General features: G+C 37.5%; 1 protein-coding gene across 1 annotated transcript in view; it reads left to right on the top strand.

The window, feature by feature from the left end:
* The window catches only part of prdx6 (peroxiredoxin 6), a 10,232-nt gene extending 4,085 nt beyond the window's left edge, over window positions 1–6,147 (top strand). The window contains exons 3-5 of the mRNA XM_084432817.1: window positions 1,359–1,505; window positions 5,434–5,580; window positions 5,798–6,147. Coding sequence (XP_084288943.1) covers window positions 1,359–1,505; window positions 5,434–5,580; window positions 5,798–5,923 — 420 coding nt within the window. The 3' untranslated portion in view covers window positions 5,924–6,147. The remainder of the gene's footprint in view (window positions 1–1,358; window positions 1,506–5,433; window positions 5,581–5,797) is intronic.
* Window positions 6,148–24,403: the final 18,256 nt, after the last annotated feature.

Genomic DNA, 24,403 nt, shown 5'->3' with positions numbered 1-24,403 from the left:
GGTCCCTGACTTTTCCTAAAAGTGTCTATTTTAATTTAAAATGTTTTTCATGTAAATTACACAAGGCAAAAAAACAAATGAACATATTTACCTATTTCGGCCATAGACGGTCATACTGACCGCACTGAATTTTGCGGTATTCTTTTGTTACATTTCCCGCGGTTGACCTTTGTCTCTCAGCAACTTGCAGAGGAGCTGAGAGCACAGTTCATGGAGGAGAAAAGAGCAGTAGGCTATGGCAGTTGGCACAAGGTTCCAGTCAGCAGCAGAAGCAACCACCACAGGAGAAACCAAAGCGGAAGCAGTGCCAGGTTCGAAGAAGCTGCAGTCAAAACAAAACCCACAAAAAGACACCTGCTGCAAATGCCGCAAACCCGTGTGTGGAAATTGTGCGAGGAAAAGAGGTCACTTGCCTTGACTGTGAAGCTTAAATAGCCAAGCACTATATTGATGTAAATAGTTAACATAAAACACTAGCCTATATTACAAATTGTATGTTTCTGTAGCCTACGCTTCCTTCTTGGTTCTTCTTTGTTTTGTTTTAGATCAGCATTTCCAGCTTTTTCTATTAGCCTATTTTCTGTTATTATATTAAAATAAAATGTTTTATAATTAAATAAGATACTTTTAGTTGTTGTTATCTTGTTCTGAGTTATGTTGAATGGATATGGAAATATAGCCTATCTGTTGTGAATATGTGATAATTACGGTAGGCTACTAATGATATTATTTATAAATGTATAATTAAACTTGTTTAAATGTACAGTTTAGTTTTTAAAAGATATCCTAATACAATAAGTGCATTAATCTCTCAATTGGGTATTTATCATTAAAGATATAGAGTTTGGAATCTAGCGGTCAAAATGACCGCTTGCGGCAGTTCTAGTAGTTATGGAATTCTGGCACTTCTAGTGTTAAGGCACATACTCTATTTGCCAAGATTTTGCTGCTGTTGTTATTCTACGGTCTGTCTGTTTTAACGCTCTTTAACTCCTTTGCCGGACATGCGGACATACTCTCACACCCACATGTGCCTTTGGCTGAACTCTTTCTGAATTCATGTGAATGCCGCAGACAGACAGTTCCCACAAGACAGTGTTTTGTTTGAAATCAGTCACTGTGCACTCTGACTGTTTTACCACAGCAATCTTCACTCATTATATGCAAATATCCAGATGTGTACAAGTAATGCTCTTATTGGTAAACCATTTATTAACCAATATTTTCCATTATTTATGGTCTTGTTTTTGTAAAGGGAGTTTTATATAATACAAAAAAGTTAATTTACAATTTCCTTTTAATAAGGCTTCACATGTAAGGATGACTGACTGACATCTGTGTCTTTGCTCTCTCTCTAGGACATTATGTCATTTAACCAAGACAAAGCCTGCTGTCCCATGCCGTTCCCCATCATAGCGGATGACAAGAGGGAGTTATCTGTCTTGCTGGGGATGCTGGACCCTGATGAGAGGGATAAAGACGGGTTGCCCCTCACTGCCCGCTGTGTGAGTTTCCATCGCGATCATGCTTTAGGGCTCTCGTTGGTTCTCAACTAGGGTGCCCAAATCGATCTTAAATTAAATGTAGTTATACATAATACTATTTAAAATGCAAAAAAAAAATGTGTGTGTTTATATATGACTTTATTTTTTATAAGAGGTACATAGTTTAGAGAAGAGGGCCTTTGAATATTGTCTCAGATGAAGGAGGCCTTGGGCTGCATTTAAAATTGCATGCTTGCCTACTATGTAGTAGGCGAAAAACAGTATGTGACAAAAGAAGTATGTCCATTTCCCAGTACTCATAACAGAGTAGGCAAAAAGTACCCGGATGACCTACTACTACAGTCATGACCAGAATTATTGTCTCCCCTGGTAAATATGATCAAAGTCTGTCAAACATAAATCTGCATTGTTTATCCTTTTGATCTTTCTTTCAAAACATTTCATTGAAGTAAAAGAAAGTGGGGAGAAAATCACATTATGAAATGTTTTTCTCCAAAACGTGTTGGCCACAATTATTGGCACCCCTAGAATTTTTTTATGAGTAATATATCTCTGAAGTATGTTCCCAATATTTAAATTTAGCACACTAGGAACATGAAATCATCTCGCTATGACTATAAATATGAGGAAACACAAAGGCCAACTTCCCTTTATCATCCTTCACAATGAGTAAAACCAAAGAATATAGTTCTAATGTGCAGCAAAAGATTGAGCTTTACAAAATAGAAAGTGGCTGTAAGAAAATAGCTAAAGAATTGAAAATCCCCATTTTGACCATCAGGGCAATAATTAAGAAGTTCCAATCAACTAAAGATGTTACGAATCTGCCAGGAAGAGGACGTGTGTCTATATTGTCTTAATGCGCGGCGAGGAGGAAAGTTTGAGTGGCCAAAGACTCTCCAATGATCACAGATGGAGAATTGCAGAGATTAGTTGAGTCTTGGGGTCAGAAAGCCCAAAATCTTTTTATCAACTAAACTACATCACCACATGTTGTTTGGGAGGGTTTCAAGAAAAATCCTCCTCGCTCCTCCAAAAATAAACTCCAGCATATTCAGTTGTCAGACACGACTGGCACTCCAAAAGGGACCGGATTCTATGGTCAGATGAAACTATAAAAAGAGCTTTTTTGCATCAAACCTACTTGCCATGGCCATCCCAGTCCTCTCACCTTAACCCTATAGAAAATGAGTGGGCTGAACAGAAGAGAAGCGCCAACATGGATCTGGGAATCTGAAGGATCTGGAGAGATTCTGTATGGAGCATGGGCGTCGGAAGAAGAAAAAAAGTGGGTGGGTCCTCCCCCAGAAAAATGTTACTGGAGTAAATACCATTTCATGTATTCTGGCGCCTTTTAATTAAACAAGTGAACTAAACTCCACTTCACGTCGGGCGGTTCTTTGCCTCCACGTCGTGCATTAAATGCACAGCTATCCATGGATTATCCCCCTAATACTATGGTCATTTGCAAGCAATAACAACTTAAAGCTGTTATTGATGTTTGCAACGCAGTATTTGACTGGAAGGGTACAACGGGCGGTTACTTTCGTCAGTTGCGGCTCGTTGAGAAATATAATGTAGCGATTCAGCGGAAATGGAGTTTAATTTATTAGGGAATTCCTCAAGTGGAATGGATTTGACTGACGGCGCTCTGAAAAGCGAACAGATTAATTCAAATGCGCTGAATTAGAGACGGTAAAAGTGAGTGGGTATAATATCATTGGTCTTAAAAAGTGGGTGGGTCTTGTCCCACCCATATACAATGGTTCCGACGCCCATGGTATGGAGGAATGGTCTCTGTTCTCTTGTCAGGTGTTCTCCAAACTCATCAGGCATTATAGGAGAACAATCAGAGCTGTTATCTTGGCAAAGGAGGTTGACAAAAAAATAAAAAAAATGAAAGGGTGCCAATAATTATTGCCAATGTGTTTTGGAGAATTTTTTTTCCAATTCTTTTACTTCAATGAAAGGTTAGATTTGTGGGGAATTTTTTTTTTTTTTTTATGAAAGATCAAAAGGATTTGCAGATTTATTTTTAGACATCTTTGATCATATTTACCAGGGGTGCCAATATTTCTGGACATGACTATCGGCGAGATTCTGAAGTGTGCATAAAGTTGACACCTTACTATCCCATGAGGCCATGTTCGGTTCCGGTTCCCATTCAATACAAATTATTAAAACAACTAATAAAAATAAATAAATAGTAGTATGGGGAAAATGCACAATCCTTTTTATTTCTTATACTTGTCAAATGAGTTTAACAGACTGGTAATGTCTACAAATTAAACATATTTAGCAATTTTTGCAAAAATAATAAATTTTTCTGAAGGAAAATAAATATTTCTGCATTCTCTAGGATCATTTGGGACCTCTCCTGAGTAGCCTACTATAGCTTATTGTATCTCTAACAGTGGAGAATACCCTCTCAGAAGGGGTAGAATATGCTTGAACACACATGTAAGGTCCAGACAGGTGAAACATAATATTTCGATTTGAATGATTGATTCATAAAGACTTCACTTCATTACTGGATGAATCAGCGCTCTAGCAGTTAAAGGAGAACTCGGCAACTCTAGCAAACTCTAGTCACTTCTTCGCTGATTTTCCCTTTTGTTGTCGCATGTTTTCCCCACGAGCTCCCCCTACAGCTGTGGGGGGGCGTATATTTCACAACACGGTCGTAAAAACTCACTTGCGGCGGCCTCCTCCCCCTCTCTACCGCTGCTCATGTGCGTTTGTTTTGATCGGAGCAAGCCAACTGTATCGTGTGGAGCTATGTCTACCGAGGTGGGTAATCTGGTAATACATCATGCGTGTGTGTTTATGTCGAATTGCCGTAAACCAATTCGTGTTTCGCGCTCGTTCTCATTCTCATTCTCATTCTCGTTCTCGCTTCTCACGAGACTTCCAATTTCTATCTTGCCGGGACAGTAGTCCCCAAGTTGCAAGGTTGGTTTTCCGCCTGGGAACGCTGGGGGGAGCGGGGAAAGTCACCAGTATCACCAGAACAGGTTGTTTAACCATCCAAATGATTTCTAGACAGTTTTATTAAGTTAAAGTTACCAAGTTCTGCTTTAAATAAACAGAACTGCATGCGTCTTGCGGAAGAACATGTCTGTTTATTTCTATGACGCGGGTGAGTCACTCAGGCACTGTGCTACTCCGCAGCGGTGCCGGTGTAAAGTAGTCCGAGTATAAACGCTTATTACAGGTTTACCGTAGTGATTCAGGATAAAACAAAAACACGGTTAGAAAAAAGGCATTCATGATGTACTCGCTCATTATACACATTTAGTAAATTCTGAAGCGAATTTTCGTTATTTGAAGCGACTTTCAAAAGGTGATTTACTCTGTTTTGGTTGCTACCGTAGACATCAGTGTTTATTCTCGAAACTTAGGAATTTCGCACGGTTCCGGTATTTTTCAAAAAAGCATTACCTTCGTCGTTGCTTTCGGTTCCCAACCCTAGTCACAAAGTAGGCTAATTACTTCTTCAAAATGAGTACTTACTTGAGAGAATGTGATTTTTAGATGCAGCCATGGAGTCAAAAAGGTTGAGTACCACTGCATTAGAATCAGAACTTTATTGATTGTCTTGATCCTGACCAGAGCCTGTGAATGTGAAACTGATCTGGCTGACTAAATTTCTGTTGATGTTCTGCTGCATGCAACATTTCCATTGCCTTTTGTACCCGCATATATGTATCTAGTCTTTGCTAAAATATTAGACTTTTGCAGAACTGGAATGCTGCTAAGGCAAGAAAACGCTGAGGAACCGGCCAAGAGAAGACATGTCAATACATAGAAAAATGTGATGGTTATATGGTCTCTGAATAAGATTAGTGTGGTGTTATTTCATTAGGCCACTAGTTATGAAGGTGAAATGGTTTTTGTATAGGGCCTTAACACATTTATTATATTTCAGGTGTTTGTGGTTGGCCCTGATAAGAGGCTGAAGCTGTCTATTCTCTATCCAGCCACCACGGGGCGCAATTTCGATGAGATTCTCCGCGCTATAGACTCTCTGCAGTTAACAGCAACAAAGAAGGTGGCCACACCTGTGGACTGGAAGGTAGAAACAGTCTTTGATACTGTACTATTTAATATAGTCACTGAGTAGAATTGCAGAGCAGTTGTGTTTGTGTTTTTATGTGGTCAAGATTGTGAATGTGAACTAAATTTTTGCAGACCTAAACTTTACTGTTCTACATGATCATCAATGTTTGTTTGAAATCCTTGAATATTTATTTTATTTATTTATTTGTTTTTGTTTTTTGTTTTTGTCTAAGCCTGGTCAAGAAGTCATGGTCATCCCTTCTCTCTCAGATGAAGATGCCAACAAGCATTTCCCAGCTGGTTTTACCCTCAAAGAGGTGCCTTCTGGGAAAAAATACATTCGCTACACTAAACCATAACGTATAAATGAAGGTAATGCTGTAGAAATGGCACTTATCCGACATCATATTGTAGCCCACTTGATGTGGCGCGTTCTCTCGCATGACTTCTCCCATCGCCTGCTACTAACCAGAGGAATCAACAGAAGTTAGTTCATGAAGTGACCCATCATAAGGTCATTACATACAATATAATTGTATTGTGCCTTGATTTCAATAAAACTGTTCCTTTTGTAATTTAAAAATGTTGTGTTCATTTGGGCTGAATGTTTTTTAAAAATTTGCAATAAATTAAATTTTGAATACTTGCTATTTAAGGTTCACCTGCAGTATGCATTAGTTGTGTAAGATCAATGGGATTTCACCATCTATGGGTTACCCAGTGACCAATAAAATGTTTTTGTTTTCCGTAGTCGTGACTGGTTAGGACGCGGTGTGAAACGGATGCATTGCAAATGTCTTTTTAACCGTAGATCAGGTTTCATTTATAAAGTAAGGTGTAACGTGAGAGTTCAGTATTATGCTTGAGAAAAATTCACAAAGATGGGGAAACTAAAAATGAACTTTGACACCACTGAGAGACGGAATGAGGAAAAAAACTTTATCAGAATGAACTTTGATCTACATGAAGTCTACAGTATATTGACCTGACTGTATGTTCATGGTGGTATTGTGTATGACTTCTCACTTATAGTTATTAGATGAAATGGAAAGTTTAAATTATAAAATGTATTAATGTTATCATTTTGAAAAGTTTCTTTTTATTGTAATATATTTTTACATTTATTTATTTAATATACATTTCCATTCCAAAGTTTGGGGTCTATAAGATTATTTTAAATGTTTTTGAAGGAAGTCTGTAATGCTCACCAATACATTGCATTTATTTGATCAATTACAGTACAAAAAATAATATTGTGAAATTATTAAAATGTAACTTTTAATGTTTTAAGATAGCTGTCAAATCAATGAATCTCATCTAACATAAAAGTTTAAATCACACACAAACACACACACATACATTTTATATATATATATATATATAATATGGTGGGTGGAATTATTTTCAGATATCAGAAGGGTGAATTTTCTATAAATTTGTCCATTCACGCTGACCATCCTGGATCATAATATTTTGTTGATCCTGGAATAACATTCCTGTCCCAAAATTTTGTCCTTACCCTATCCCTACCCCTAAACCTAACACTACCCATAACTTTTCGCTAAAAGTATATAAATATATATACAGGTACTGCGTTAGATTTAAACTGGGAAGGGTCATAGCACTAGCATATTGTTGTCCTATTGTTAGTTTAACTGCTTCTATTGTTCTCATTTGTAAGAGAACAATGCTTTGGGATAACAGCGCCTGCTAAATGAATAAATGTAAATGTAATTAGGCTTATGTAAAATTAGCAGTTCTATCCATGTGTCCTAACATGACCCTGAAAAATAGTACTGTAAACTAATCCAAGAATTCCCTGCACCACATGTAATATCCAATAGGTGGCAGTATAAGATCTCTGGTTGAATCTATCAAACAACATTTCATACAAACTACAGCAAAGGGACAACGTTATATTTGACAAGTTTACAAAGTCAAGCATTAAGATGACGAATAACATAACCGCCCTGTTGGTATGTTGTTGAACTTTCAAACCTTGTTGATCGACCCCAAAACAATCTTCAAGGAATTATCAAACTGTGACGCCAAACATCAACGCTGGGTGTCAATGAGGCATGAAAGGATGCCTTGTTATCATAAGCATTCCATTTGTCCATTAAAAGCTGAAAAATGTTCCCACACAGGCACTTAGCTGAGTAAATCATTGACACGATCCTCATTCCTCGGCTGCCAGCAGGAAGCGCTCTCCTCGGCTTTGGCCCTGGGTTCTGAGAAGCAGGTGATGGCGCTAGTGATGAGCGCGCAGGGACTAGCATGGGCTTTGGGTTACCACAACTATTCAGACAATGTTACTGCAGCTCGTATAACGGGGTGAAGGTCATGGAAGCTATGCGGCTTGCGAGGGCCAGATGCTCTTTTGCTTCAGAGTAGAGGACAGATTTCCTCTCTCCCTCCCTCCCTCCCCAAGAATGTCATGAAAACAGACAGGGATTCCCCTCATTGTCCAGTAAAATACAGATGGCATGTATTTTGATGGTGGGACGCTACTGTGTCCGGGATGCGGGCCGGATGAGCCAATGGCAGTGTCCGTTACCCTCTCACCCCCCTCAACTCATCAAAGAGATGGCCTTTTCCACCAAAAGTTTCAAATGATGCTTTTAACAGAGACCGAGCACCACTAGATGGCAGTAGCACTTCACTGCATTGGAGGTTTTCTGCGCTACATTCAACAGCCATTACCCTGATCTTAGAATCAATCTAGTGTCTTTAACTCTGTTTAGCATGGTGATACTCAAGGATGGATTACGAATCAGGTCAGGGCCATCAATGTCAGGGGCCTCCAGCTGAGGGGCCCGAAACCTGGAAATAAGTCACTGCAGATGTAATATTGATGTAGATATATGAAAATTTGCTTGAATATATGCTAGTGACACAGCACTAGTGCCTCATGGACATCTTGTTTTAGTGCCCGGCCGTATTTGCTGTGAAATATCATTATTTGGCCCTTGTGTAAAAAGAATCACGGTAGTTTGGTTTTAAGGATCTGCGGTTGGTTGCAATTAAAAGTTTTCTTAACTGAATGGGTATGTTGCAACAAGGCTAGTAAGTAAAGTGTTAATTCGATCATCACAATGGGTGGTTCTTTGTGATATTGAGCAGGACTTTTAATAGTAGTCCAACGGCTGTTTATTAAGAGTATTGTAAGTCACTTTGCATAAAAGTGTTTGGATAAATGACAAATTTAGGTATTTATTAAGTCGATCTTCCTGGATAAGCTATGATTGAAGGATAGAGTGATCCACTACGGGATGCTCTATGTAAGTTTTATTAAGAGATCTATTAAGCTGCTGTCAGACTAGACTTCACACTCCATTTACTTCTATTCATATGCAGGTCGTGGGAGACCGGAAATACTCATGTGAAGATGTTTTATCTTTCGTTGCGTATATGTAGTAAACTTTGACCCGTACATTTGTGTAATGAAAATACATTTGACCAACAGAGCGCATCTAAATTTCACAGATTAAACTTTTTGGCTGAATTCAACACACATTTGAAAGCTATGTGGTTTGCAAGTAATATCGGATGCTGATATCTAATGTGACCGCATCATTAGGGTTGCTTCTGAATATGGATATATCTTTGTAAATAATATTGTAATGTTACCTGTTAAAAGAATTAAATGGTGTGTGACCAGGTTCTTGTGGTATGGTACATTGATAAAAAAATTAAATAATTTGGACTCGTCCTTTTTAATAATAATAATAATAATAATAATAAAAAATAAATAGTTTAAAATTATACTTAAAATGGAAGTGGGACCATTTTTGGGGGGTTTAAAAGCAAAATCGGAAGTTTATCCTTTATTTAACTATACTTTATAATACTTCTGTTAATATTTTTTGAGCTGTAAAATCATACTATTTTGTGGCAGGTTTTTACAACATTGAAGCATGAAAACCTATACGACCTCGAAAACAAAATCAAGACTTTGAAAAAGGGCATAATAGTCAAAAATAGTTTTTGTGCTATTGATTGAGATTAACTTTTGAACCTGTAATATTCCTTTAAATGGCATTTAGTGTGTGTTCATGTGATACTGAAATATGCTGTCTTGTGTTTGATTTGTGAAATAGGAGACCTTCGAGAATAAGCAGCCCCGGCGTTAAAGTGACACATGAGAAATGGGGGCTGTGAGGGGTTAAAGAGGGGATTCTCACAGTCACATGCTCACACACTTCATACGTGCATATCAAATATGAAGAAGAGCTGAGTAGGCACTTCTACGGATCAAACTCATTTCTCACATACCAGACCACAATGGCAAGTGACAGACGTTACCTCTTCCCCGTCACTGAACTATACACACACGCACGCGCACACACACGCACACACACAGAAGAGAGTCAGACCGACGGTCTCCATAGTGTAACTCCTAAGGGGGTACTACATGCTCCACTCTCCCAGAATAACCACTGTCTAGCCAGTAGTGCGTGAGGGACGAGGCTGTGTGTGTGTGTGTGTGTGTGTGTGTCAGTGGTGCCAGTAGGCCATAGACTGGGCCTGGTGGGACCTGTACTTATGAGAGAGCGTAGAGGTGAGCTGGGAGTAGTAACGCTCTTAAAGTGTGTGTGTGTGTTTCAGTGCTGTGGGGACGCCAAACTGACAGGGTGCCAGATGTCAGCTGGTATCACATATCAGTCAACAACAGAGAGCCCGCTCCCTAAAGACCTCTCCACGCTTCCCACCTACTGTTAATCTGCCCCGGAGTTGACGAACAAAGAACAGGGAAGCAGGATTTGATTATTCTACTATAGATAATATATATGTATATGTATAATTTTTTTATATTTTTTTATATCATTTTGTCATGATACAGTAGAAAGGACTCCTGCAGATGACTGTGTGCCAAAGTCAATAAGTCTACTAAAATATCAGATAATTTAACCTTTTTATGACATGGCAAGGTTAGTTCGGGTTGTAAAATGTCACGTGGTGCAACTCCTAAAAAACACACTGATATGAATTAATTAATACGTCATAACATTTGGGAAAACATTTTTTACCTATTTAATTTTTGGTCCCATTTTGTATTAGGTGTCTTTAACTACTAAATTAATCATTTAGCAATGCACTCATTACATTGCACGTACATACATGCTTTTACACTGTCCTTATATTTTTTAAAGTACCTGCATGTAATTACAGAAATTAATTACAGCTGTAATTGCATGCAGGTTACATGCTGAACCTAGTTATTACCCAGTTATTGTAATATCTAAATACAAATGTGACTGTAAAATAAAGAGCTACCAAAATAATGATTAAGATGTGTACACTCGCATGCATTCAAGGTGTTACTTTTTACTTTGGTTACACCACAACTGTTTAGAGTGATCAAACTGAAACTGTCCTTGAACATGGAGTAAAACGTTTTTTTTTTTACTACATGAAAACTACATTAATGACATGGAAGCGTCTTATAAGCTATATATTTTTAAAAGATTTGTTTTTTGGTCATTGACCCTTACTATAAGGCCCTTATGCACTTGATTTAGAGGTTTAATGTGAGTAATAGTCCACTTGTGTAGCCATATGCAGGTTTGGAGAGATAGAAAGAAAAATACCCCTTGTAATAAAAATGATAAAAGTGCACATAGGATTACTAAAACTTCAACTAAAATTAAAAGCCAAATATCTATAAATGCTCTAGTATATAAATAATATTAAAATAACACTGCTTCTGAGGTATATATACACTAGTATCTAACAAAATCTTCAGGTTCAGAAAGATCAGAGGATGGAGAAACACGAATGCTTGCACTGTTATTAGACAGTCACTTTAGCAGAGCACTTATATGTCTTTGATTTGATTCGCTCACGTCACTTCTGTAAAAAACAGCGAGGGTCAGATATCGCTCTTGCAATTTAAACCATGCATTATGTTGCACTTCCTAACAACATTACCAGCCAAATGGCCAGTAATTTATACCACGAAAGATGCTTTTAACCAGTAATCACAATTGTGGGAAATGATGTACAGTATCAAGCGCTCGAAAAGGTGATTGTTGTTTTAGTGCACAGTCAACAGAAAAACAAAACACTGATCATCATGGCAATGCTAACGCATAACAAGAAGGGTCAGTAGATTCAGTAGAGTGAGATATTAGCCATAACTACATTCATAACAATATTGATAATTAAAAATCATTCATTTTATTTGTCATATTCACATACTCAAACAATGCCCCATGGGACCTTCAAAATCCATTCCATGACCTCAAGTTTGGTAGTTTCCAGATCAGTTCAGTGAAAAAGGCTTCAGGCTGTCATCTTTGTGCTAATGTGATTATGTTTGGTGGCCTTGATCATTTTCTTTCGCTCCTATCTGGTAAATCACTTGCGGCTCTTATGAGTTTGACCTGGGTAGAAATTACAGGCCATGGCTTGGGTTTGAAGAATTACTGGGACAGAGTGGCTGTTATTTGGGTAAATTGTGATGATAGTTTTGCGACGTATATGTTCTCTCCCACATGTCATATTTCTTTATGCTTATGAATTTCAATACCACCAAAATTACTGTAACAAATCACTCCATCTGCTTGTCAAGAGGAATTTCATTTCATTTGCCATATGTTTTTTTCATTCGGCTTTTGTGGTTTTTTTATAGCCTTTTCTTTCTGGGGAAGCTCTGGTGCATTTGGGTTTTCTGCAGTTTATAGCTCTATACTGTACTAAAGTCTGCAGTTGAGCTCTGTCCTACAGTAATGCTGGTCATGATGCTGAGAGGCTTGCACATTAGATTAGTTTTTGATGGTTCACGGTTTCAAATCTCTCTGATGAGCGTCATAGAATGAAAACAAGAGAGGACACTAAAAATGTGTTTTGTAACTACATTTGTTGACCAATTTGATATGAAACAGTTCACCCAAAAATTAAAATTCTGTCATGTCGTTACAAACATAAATGTATGAACTTTCTTTTTTCAGTAGATCATATAAGGAGAAACTGTGAAGAATGTTCTTACTGCTCTTTCCCATTCACTGAAAGCATATGGTGATCAGTGGCTGTCCAGCTCCAAAAGGAGCACAAAAGCACCATATAAGTAGTCAGTTTGAGTCGCGAATATTGAAGAAATACAATAATACCGTACTTGTGAGTTAAAGTCGGCATGAAATCAAAATTGACCCTGTTTACTTTGTTAGAGCACATTACTAGTATTGTGGTAAAAGATTCAACTGTGCAAGTTAATCCACAAATACATTTTTTGGTCTTTGTATTCTTTAATCCAAATCTGCAAATGTACTTCCCCTCTGGAATGTCCTTCCTTTTCTGATGACGTCAGTTTGACGGCTTGGGTAGAACATCCACACATTGTTAATCTTCTGGGAATGCCTACTTTTCAAGCCACGCCCTTTATTTTTTCTCATTCAGTATTCTGTTTTACTTGGAAAACACGTCAACATACTGAAGATGGTCGCAACTTCCGGTTCACGCGGACTTAAATGACAGAGCCTTTAAATGTGACATGACCTGTGTTATGTGTGGCAGGGTAAAGCTTTAACTAGGGGTTATGGCAAAAATATCATGAAATGTAAAACATGGATGGAAAAATGACCCCAAATGGGACTATATACCATCATTCAAAAGTTTGGGGTCAGTAAGATTTAATTGAAAGAAATCCTTTTTTTCAGGATTCTTTAATGACTGCTGAAAATTCAGTTATACCATCACAGAAAATCCTGTTCAATTTATGGTGCAGGTATGTGGTCTGTGCACCTGTAGATGAATTCAAATTCAATTTTTTTTTATCCCTCAGCCTTTGCCAGGTGTCTCCAGATCTTCAAAACAAAGAGCTCTTTACAGCAAACCCTCAACTCCCCTCCTTTTCTTCCATTACTCTCTCTACCTTTACAACACCCCACATGTCTCATTACTCTCCCTCTCATGTTATTTCACTCTTTCATGTGCCGTGTGACCTTTTGGATACACGTACACCCTATCTGGACTATTATCTGTCATAGTATTCTCATATCATTTTGCAGCTTTTTGTCTTGGATCCCCATAAACTTATTGAATGGAACAAATAAGCCAGTACATTCTTCAATATTTCTGATTTTGTTTTGTTTTCCACAGAAGTCATTCATTGCAGGTTTGGGACGACACGAGTGCGAGTAAATGATCACAGAATTGTCATTTTTGGCTAGAGCTTCACCCATAATTGAAGTGTTCTGGAAAATTCTATGCAAAGTTTCATGCAAAAACATGAAAATGATCAGACCTACAGTGAGAGAGATTGATCACTGTGAATAATATGGTTGATCATGTGAGATGTTTTACTTTTCCAGGTACAGGAGAGAGCTGTGGAGCTGTAGAGAAACTATAAATCATGACAGAGTTTGACGACACACACACACTAAGGCTCTTTGGCTGTTACTGTCTCGAGCTTATTACTTTTCCAAAATAAATCAGCCACCCATTGCACATAACCTGAGTAATGAAAGTAGTCATGACAAATTAAAAAAATCTTTCTTACCCAGACCGCACACACACATATACGTCACACACCACCACAACCCATTTCTCAGGCTGAACGCAAATGGCACACATCTATAATCATGACAAAGAGACCCCTGCCATTAAATACAGACTTCAAACGGGAACATTAGCGTCCTGCTCCAGAGAGAGATGAGAGTGCCTGGAGAGGATCTTCATTATGCGCCCCTCATTATATATCACAGCTAGATTTTCTGAACAGAGAAAATCTGGCGGATATTTAATGAAAAACACCACTGGTTCTGCACAAAGAGTGATTGGAGGCAATTTAGGGTTGATTCAATACAATAAGTGAAGTGAATTAATAAACTGGCAAGCGCAGCAGTACATAATCTGATATAAAAAGGCAAATATATAAATCACAGCCAAACAGACAATACAACCACACCACGTTTTAAATGTGGAAAGTTTTAGGCCCAAAACATAATCCACGCAACTACATTAACATAAAGTTCTAGAGTTCTCATTTTGAAGAGAATAAGTTAGTTACACAGCTGGTCATGTGACGTCAACATGGTGGCAAACAAAAAATAAAGCATATTTTTTCTGGAAAACTGATGTCTATAGTCCTTGTCTCATGTGAGTGAACATTTTAAATCATATTTCTTAATTTACACTTTTAAGTATGTACAACAAGACAGTGTGCTTAAAGTGTATCAACCAAGCATTTATGTCTGCTTCTGCAATTGCCATTGTTAATTTAGTATTATTAAAATAATAACAGCAACTAAAGAAACATTCTATTGGTTATTTTCAAGCAGATGTGAATTCTGAGTTCTCTGAAACACTTGCATTAGACCATTCATAGCAACAGTATCACTGAACTCAAGTAATGAGGGACAAACCATGTATTTCCAGGGTCAGGTTCTAATCAGTGCAATTGGTTTTTCATATGAAAATGCATGATGATGTAAGAGTGAGTTTGTGGGTACTCAGGCACCCAAAAACTAGTTCGTCATTGTGGCCGTTTGCCCGACAATACGTTTTTAAGGTCAGAGAAAATATATGAAGTCACTTCAATGAGTGAGTCCTCGTGCTGTGTAGTAGTAGTAGTGTGTGTATGTGTGTGTGTGTACAGGGGGCATGCAAAAAGAATTCCCACAAAAATGGGTTGCTATGGTTTCTGTTTGGGGCTTGGATCAGGTTCCTGACCACAGCAGAGCGCTCTGGGCAATAAAACACACAGGGTACTAATGAAAACAGCATGGTCCTCCTGGCACTGTGTGTGCGTGTGCGCGCTTAAGGAAGAGAGATGGCTGGAAAAAGCCTGAGAATGAGGAGGTTGAGAAAGAACATTTGGTCCTCACAAGTGTTTTTATTTGCACACATCTGCAGTGTTTGTGTGTTGCAGGCATGCGCACGTGTGCGTGTTTGTGTCGTTCCCTGGCTGGTGTCCATCGGGTCACATGACATGGCAGTGTTTGGTGTGGTTTTAGCAGGAGGAGAGGCAAGCACATGTTTTACTTTATTAGCTGTTTATGTCCTCCGAGTGATTTTTGGGCAGACTCACAGGGAGCAATCAATTATATTCAAGATCATAAAGCAAACAGTGATAAAAGAAGCTCGCAAATTTCACAAAGAGAGAGAATGAGAGAGGGTGTGGTGTTTCCAGTGCAGTTGTGAGGAATTCGTTTTCAAGATTATTCAGGAAAACACAGAGGAAAGTGTTTAACAGCTGAACATTTGTATTTTATTTTAATATGAGACTGAGCTGTGGAAACATGATCTAGAAATGATAGTACATATTACAAACTTAATTATTAATTATTTTTAATACAACCAGTGTTTGTAAAGCACTTTGAAACAGTAGCTTGTCAAGCTAAAATCTACACATGATCTAAAGTAGTTAAACCATAATAGCTACACTGCAAAACTAAGAAAAAAGTAGTTAATTAAATTAGCAGTGTGCAACATGCAGTATACTCTATAAAGCAGTTGAAACCTGTGATGTTTGGTATTATTTATGTACCTAAAATAGCTTTTATTTTTTTAAATTTCAGATTTCATTTTCATTTTTAGTACTATATTACTATATACTTGATTCCCTCCAGTAAACATTAACTTAATCACTCACCTATTTTAGCTTCTAGCATAACCAGTGTTATAAATCATTAAATCATAGAAAATGGCATAAAAAATGTCTTAGCAGGGATCACCTATAGCATGTGTTTAAGTTCAACATATGCTTTAATTGCTACAGATTTTTTATATTTGAATGCATTTAAGTGTATATTTTTATAGGAAGGTCAGAGCAATTATAGCAGAGCAACCTGTGTATATGTAATGCATTCGCTCTTTACCTTGAATGAGGTCCCATGGGCAACATCTGCTTGAAGGCAATATGTAGACCATTGAAATTCAGGGAGTTGACCATGAAACCCACTTTAGTGTTTATTTAGATTGAACTGCATATTTGTACAACTTCTAGTCATTCTTTTAGGCAAACAAAGCATCTTTCCCTGTCCAATTCTCTTTTCCCATCGGAAACACACATGACTCACAGTGTCTGGGGAAGGTTTTATCTGAGGAGGAATGTCTCACTCCATCACGACACAAACCATCGCATCATATTTTTGCTCACAACCAGTCTCACACTTAAAGTTGAAGGTCAAGGGTTTAGGTGATTTAGGGCTCACACATTACGCACACACACACACACGCACGGCAACTTTGCAACCAGCCAAAAAAAGATAAAACAAGAAAACCTTTGCACAAGGCTAAATGTCAGTCCTGGTTGTTGGCAAATTCTATTTTTTTAAATCTTTGTTTGATTTGATGTTGTTATATGTGGAGGCCAAGAATGAGTGTGCTGAATTGTGTTGATCAGGATGGGATTGGATGAATGTTATGCCAAAAACATTTCCCACCGACCATTCCTGAAGAGTTCCCAACAATGTCAGCATTCCAGGAGGAAGAATGGAAGAACTAAAGTTTAAGACCACAAATTTTTCCCCCCAAAAAACAAAAAAACAATTATTTAAAGAATAATTATGGATTAGCTTATTTACTACATAACTTTTAATAAACCTAATTCCATATATTCCAAAAAACACTACTGTTTAAAAAATTTGGTGTCAATGAGAAAAAAAAAAAAAATTTTTTTTTTAAATAAGTCTCTTATGCACATCAAGGCTGCATTTATTTGACTAAAAATACTGTAAAAACAGTAATATAGTGAAAAATGATTGCAAATTAAACTAACTGCTTTCTATTGCAATATATATTCAAATGTAATTTATTCCAGTGATGTCAAAGCTGAATAATTAGCATCATTACTCCAGTCTTCAGTGTCACGTGATCCTTCAGAAATCATTCTGATATGATGATTTGATACATTTGTTATTATTATCAATGTTGAAAACAGTTGTGCTGCTTAACAATTTTGTAAACTTTTTCTGAATTCTTTACTGTCCCTTTTGATGAACTGAATGTATCCTTAATGAATAATAAGTGTGAATCTTTTGAATGGAAGTTTCTTTACATTAACGGGTTATTTCACCCCCAAATGTATAATGTCTTTACAACCTTTCTGGGGCTTGAAAGTGGTAATTACATAGCTGTCTATGGAGGGACAGAATCTCTCAGATTTCATTATAAAGATCTTCATTTGTGTTACGAAGATGAACGAAAGTCTTATGGGTTTGGAATGACATGAGGGCGAGTAATTAATGACATATTTTTAATTTGTGGGTGCGCTAACCCTTTAAATGTGTTCAAATCATAAAACTTTGATTTAAAATTAGACTTTGATTCCAAGATTCAAAGAATCCCAGATTGTCAATATGCTCTCAGACTTTTTGGACCCCACTGTTTTTCAAATAGACGTTAGGATCATGAACCCCTACAATGGGCCAAAAGGGTGGAAAAGCTTTGAGGAACAACAACACACAAGAATGCTAATCACAAACATACTGTAGGTTGAGAAAAGAACACAAGGAACTATGTGTTTTTCTTAAGTAGTTCCATAAAATACGTTATTATGCTTTTATTTAGTGCTATTAATAAATGGGTACATTATAAGATACAGCTCAGTTCTCAGAATACACAATAGATACGTGTACATGCACAAACACACACACTTGGAAGGCAAAGCTATAATGACTAGTAATGGAAGGCTATAATTGCAGTGATTGCTGAATAACTGATGGGGCTCATTAATGCTTACAAGCCTCAGCTGGGGATCTCCACGTGTGTGTGTGTGTGTGTGTGTGTGTGTGTGTGTGTGTGTGTGTGTGTGTGTGTGTGTGTGTGTGTGTGTGTGTGTGTGTGTGTGTGTGTGTGCGCGTTTATAGCATTCCGAGGCTACTGTAATAAAACAGACTTTGGTAACTCTTTTTTTTCGATGGCCATCTTTAGACATACAAGTAACTTTGCAACTACATGTCAACTACCAGTCATTAGAGTATTAGTAAAGTCTGCTTAATATCTGCTAACACTTTATTTTATTTCTCTCCAACAGACATTCTACTGACTATAAGTAACTTTGCAATTACATGTCAACTTATTCTACTAACACCTAACCCTAACCTAACAGTCTGCAACAATTTTGCTTCAAGTGGCGGCTCATCAGGGGAGGCTAGGGAGGCACTGCAGCATACCCAACATTTCGAGATGGAAAATGGGAGAAGGATGATTTAATGTTAATAACATTCCCACACTGTAAAAAAAGTATTTTTTTCAAATCAACATAGATAATTTATGTGGTTCAGATAACATAATATTTAGAGTTTCTGTTGATTAAACCAATCTCCAATCTCTCTGTATTAACTCAAAATTTTAAGGCTACCAGGTAACTTTTTTCTTACTATTTCACTTTCAGCGGTTGGAGTATTGAGAAAAATACATCAGCCTTCATTGGTATGTCAACCAATCATTGTAGAGACGTAAATTATGTGATATTAGTTTGAACTGATATCGCTGATAATATACCAACTACCTTAATAATGTAGAGTAGACATATTGAATATTTGATTGGCAACAAATTTACCAAGTTACCATTCGAAGAGCAGTTATGAAGGAAGAACCCATGCCTAATTTGGATATAGGCTACAGCAATCAGCTTCACTAAACGAACACGGACATTTAAAAGGACAGGAGGAGGGATTTTTGCTTCAAGGTATAGGCTAGGTGAATGAAAATAATATTTATAAATGTATATTTCCTTTCTGTATTTGGGGGGGGGGGGGGGGGGGGTCTTTAAAAAAACCATTTTATATCTAAAAGTTATTAATAATAAAAATCCTCGGATGAGGATCCCTAGACCGCTACAATGTGTGCCTCCTCTATTTTAAAATCCACAAGCCGCCACTCAAAATCATATATTTACTTTTTTCACTATAATTTATATGGCAAGTAATAGGTTTACACTTGGAAAAACTTAATATTTTACAGTATTTTACATTAAAATGACATATATGTTTTTTACCCATGTCTGGTAAGGTAACTTACAGTTAATCAATTAACTTTTTTTTTTTTTTTGTAAAAATTACAAACATTTTTATGGTAAATATTCTTCTATTGTTATATATTAAAATAAATATAATTCCGGATAACCCAAACTTTTTTAAGGAAACTTAAAACTGCTTTTTAGGAATAAAATAAATCATTATTTAGTTTATGGGTCATGTTTACTTTTGAGAACATCTTCACATTTCCCCAATGGCAGGTTTTGTCTGATGAGTAAAGCCCAACAAAAATAAACACTGGCTCGTTTTACTTTGTGGGGGTTCACTACATTAATCGTGCTCAATTATAGACATGAAAATCCTCTTAACGTGCCATTCCATACCAGATTTACAACACACACACACTCTGAATCTGGAGTCTACTGTATGGCGTGCAAGGACGTAAATCAACGTCACAAATTCACAGCTCAATAATGATGTGATGTTGTTATTTTTAGGTTGTTTTTGACAATGCTGGGGCATTTTAGACCACATGCCATTTGGATCTGACACTTAGCAACTGTCATGTTAGCACTCAGGTAAAATCTTTTGTGGTTTAGGTGTGTATGCCAATGAAAGTCATCTTGGATTTGTTGGAAAGGTGGAGGAACACATGGTGGGATTTCCCCCGTGTCTGTCAGTCTGTGTCCCGCATCTAAATTTAGGAGTTTGATCCTGTGAGGAACCTGTGAGGGTGATTCCCAGCATACCAGAGACCTAATTCCTATCCCATGCACCTAATGTGTAAATCATCTGTCCCCCTCCCCTACTGAACTTCAGTCTGACCTGCTGTCATATATGTTTAGAGCTAGGTTTGGGATGCAATTTCACCTTGCTTGCAGCTCATTGTTGCTGTCATGCCCCGATGACATCATCGCCATGTGTTACCCCCGCTAAGCTGGTTTTGGGGGTATTTTGGATTGGCTTTTTTTCAAAGCCGGTGGCACATGCGGCACATGCCATAATCCCATCAACAAACCTTCACATTTACAGCGTCTGGATTAGAATCAGGGAAAATTTGTGTAGCCTGGCTTTTCATCCAATGACAATAATATAACTTGGCTTCGTTTTTTCATCAAATAGCTTTAAAGAGTTATAATAAGAACTTTTGCATTAGAACACGGATTATCCCAAGAATATATTATGTGACCTTTTCCATCATTTTGACCCAGAAACACGCTAAATGAACCGGGAAAATCACTTTCTAGAAAGGTTACAACTTTCTAATGATACACTACTGGTCAAAAGTCTGGAATCATTATTTTTTTTTTAATGTTTTTGAAATAAATATATTATTTTCACCAAGGCTGCATTTATTTGCAAAAATAAAATAAAATAAAAATACAGTAAAAACACTAATATTGTGAAATATTATTTTTATCTAAAATATGTGTTTTCTTTTTTAAAACATTTAAATTCTTCAAAGCTGGATTTTTAACCTTCAGTGTCTTCAGAAATCACACTAATATGCTGATTTGCTTATGAAACATTTCTTATTATTATCAACGTCGATAATCATCCATCCATCCATCCATCCATCTTCCAAACCGCTGGTCCAATGTGGGTACAGCGTAATATCATACAGGTATAAATTCCTTTTTATTTGATTATTAAATTGTTTAATAGACCCTCTTCACAAACTGAGATGAGGCGTTGTAAGTTTTTTTATATTTTCATTTTTTTTTTATTGATGTACATTTATAACACTATACTTGTATTATATTACCTTTGCATTAAATTACACAAAAGTAGTTAACTGCTGTGAGGGCTAATATAGTGTCTATGGGAGTGACGGTCAAACTGATATGTTTCGTTTTCAATCTCTTGCTATTTTTTCCTCTTTTTGAAAGTTGTGAAAACACTATTGTGGAGTTTATACAAGCTAGTTTCCATGACAGATCTCAAGACTCATTATTTAACAGCACAAGCGATGCAAAAGCGACAGCCCTTCAGGCGCACTCAGTGTCCCACTATTTTAGTGGACTAATGTGACTAATTGGAGCGATTTTGGACACAGCCGAGGACATAATCAGTAACCCAGGAAACTGAAACTAAACAGAGTAGGCAAGCAGGAACTAAAGGAAACAAAATAGAATATCAAAATAATAGTCGATAGAACTGAATATAAACCGGACATTCGACATATTGTGACTTCCAGCTCACAATGATAGAACGCATCATTTCAGGCCCTATCATACACCCAGCGCGATGCAACACCAGGCAAGTGTCTTTTGCTAGTTTCAATATGACGCAGTTATCATTTTCACGTTCTGCGCCACGTTGTTTAAATAGCAAACGCATTTGCGCCCATCTGTGCTCCCACGGGCGTTCTGGTCTTAAAACGAGGTGTGTTCTGGCGCATTGTTTGCATGTTGCTATTTTGAGGGAACAGAAATAGACTGCACCACTGACCAACTGAAACCTGGTCTAAAGTCAATGGCGCAATATATTTTTTTGTTATTTAAAGAGTGCATTAGTAATTTGAGGCTATAGGCGGGTCCACAACGTGCGTACACTTTGTACTGCGTGCAAGAGCAGATCTGTTTCCTCGCTAGAGAAGTGTTCAGTTTTTTCCGCTTGCAAATTCCGCCATGTAAATAGCAAATCCGCCATGGCACGAGTGCAACTGGCTTTTAAAGGGACTGGGAGATGAGAATCTGATTGGTTTATTGCACATTACGCCCAAAACACACCCATTACTCATTAAGAGAATAGGGACAACCCTTTTAGACCATGCGCCGAGCGCGCTGACCATTTTTCCCGTCGCTAAACTAGCAAAAGTGTAATGGACTTTAGATTGTTAAAATAGGGCCCTTCATGTCTACATCAAACACACAAAATTAGCTTCAAAATTCCTCATTACATCCAAAAGAAAAGAAACCCTGTTAGCAAATGTACGCAAACTACAGTATATACAGACCATGGTCACTGAACCAGGTTTGGGTTCTTTTGGCAGTGTGGGCAGGTGCCCTGCTGGAAAATGAAGTCAGCATCTCCATAAAGCTTGTCTGCTGAAGGAAGCATGAAGTCCTGGTAAACGGCTGCGTTGAGTGGACAGCACAGTGGACCAACACCAGCCGATGACATGGCTCCCCAAACCAACACAGACTGTGGAAACTTCACACTGGACTTCAAGCATTCACAGATTGTGTGCCTCTCCATTCTTCCTCCAGACTCTGGGACCTTGGTTTCCAAATGAGATGCAAAATTTGCTCTCATCAGAAAAGAGGACTTTGGTTTATTGGTTTATTTACACTGTGCTTTATTAAATCCAGAGTCAACGTAGCCGTATACCAGGACATTTTCAGAGCACTTCATGCTTCCTTCATTTTCCAGCAGGATTTGCACCTGCCCACACTGCCAAAATAACCCAAACCTGGTTCAATGACCATGGTATCACTGTGTAATTACTGTGTGATTTCATGTAATATTCAAAAAAATTTAAATCCTGTTTTCGTGGGTTTTATGAGCTGGAAGCCCAAATTATGTACAAATAAACAACTAAATACTTGAAATCGTTTAAGTTGTGGGCCCTGAATCTATAATCTATGGAAGTTTAACGTTTTGAATGGAATTCTGGAAATAAATAAACTTTTCCATGATATTCTAATTTTTTGGAAAGGGTCTGTATGCATTTGTGCATTTTTCTTTCAGTAAAGCACTGCAAGGACATATTTATAGCCATATGCCATGTTAAATATTTTGGGATTCAGCAGAATGCTGCCTGCCCTAATAATAATTTATACTCTTTTGTTCTCTCTCTCTCTCTCTCTCTCTCTCTCTCTCTCTCTCTCTCTCTCTCTCTCTCTCTCTCTCTCTCTCTCTCTCTCTCTCTCTCTCTCTCTCCCTCTCTCTCTCTCTCTCACACACTCATCTGGCACAAGGCATATGCTGGTCCTTCAGCGTTGCCTATATTTAAAAGGCCATTGGGACTCTCTAGTTCTCTATTAATGTGGCCTATTGAGATTAGAGCGACGGTTGCCATTAATATCTGCATGTTTAGAGCTGCCAGTAACAGCAGGTCCCTCTCATTATCCAGACACACTCATTAGAGTCACTGCGCTCACGCTACAGAGCGGCCTTTGTGGTGAAGGTAGGTGCTGCTGAAAGAATGTGTGTATAATAACTCCTCACCTGAGACCTGCAACGGCAGTGCACTCTGTGATGAAGAAAAAAACATATAGAGACAATAAATTTAAACCATTTCATTTTAGATTTTAAAAGAGTCTTGTCATGAGGAATCAAACTTTACTTGACTGAAACTAGTCACGAAAAACAAACTTTTCACTGTTTTTGGTGCAAGAAACCAATGTAGACCTGAGGATGAACTGGCAAAACTTTACAAAAAGGTTCCATTAGTTACTGAATTAATTAACATTAACTAACAATGAGCTTTACTTCTCTTTCACAAGGGATGGCCACTTTAAATATCATTTAACAGCAACATTTTGGAAGAGTGAATGGTCTTTAGTAGCTTTACAAGCATTATGTTTCAGTATGAGTTTATGAATGCAATTTGCTAAACAGGAAACCAAACATTGTAGATAACGAGTCAATCACAGCAAAATGTCCAAGGCGTGTACGTGAAACACAGTGATACCTTTGTGCTAAAATAACATCTAGATAACATCTTCCCCTCATGTTGGAGCCCTGAGAGATCAGATAGCAGGCAGATTTTATCTACAGTGAAGCTTTAACTATATGAATCAGTGAATGGGAACAGAGAGGGAAGTGTGTTCGTTTGGGTTTGGACAAAACAAAAGTACATGTACAGTACATGTTCAGAGATCGTGAGTGTGTGTGTGTGTGCATGTGTATTTGCGTATATATATATATATATATATATATATATATATATATATATATATACTTAAA

This window comes from Rutilus rutilus (assembly GCF_951802725.1).
Source record: "Rutilus rutilus genome assembly, chromosome: 15".
NCBI classification, from domain to species: domain Eukaryota; kingdom Metazoa; phylum Chordata; class Actinopteri; order Cypriniformes; family Leuciscidae; genus Rutilus; species Rutilus rutilus.
This window is presented reverse-complemented; position numbering and strand designations above follow the sequence as displayed.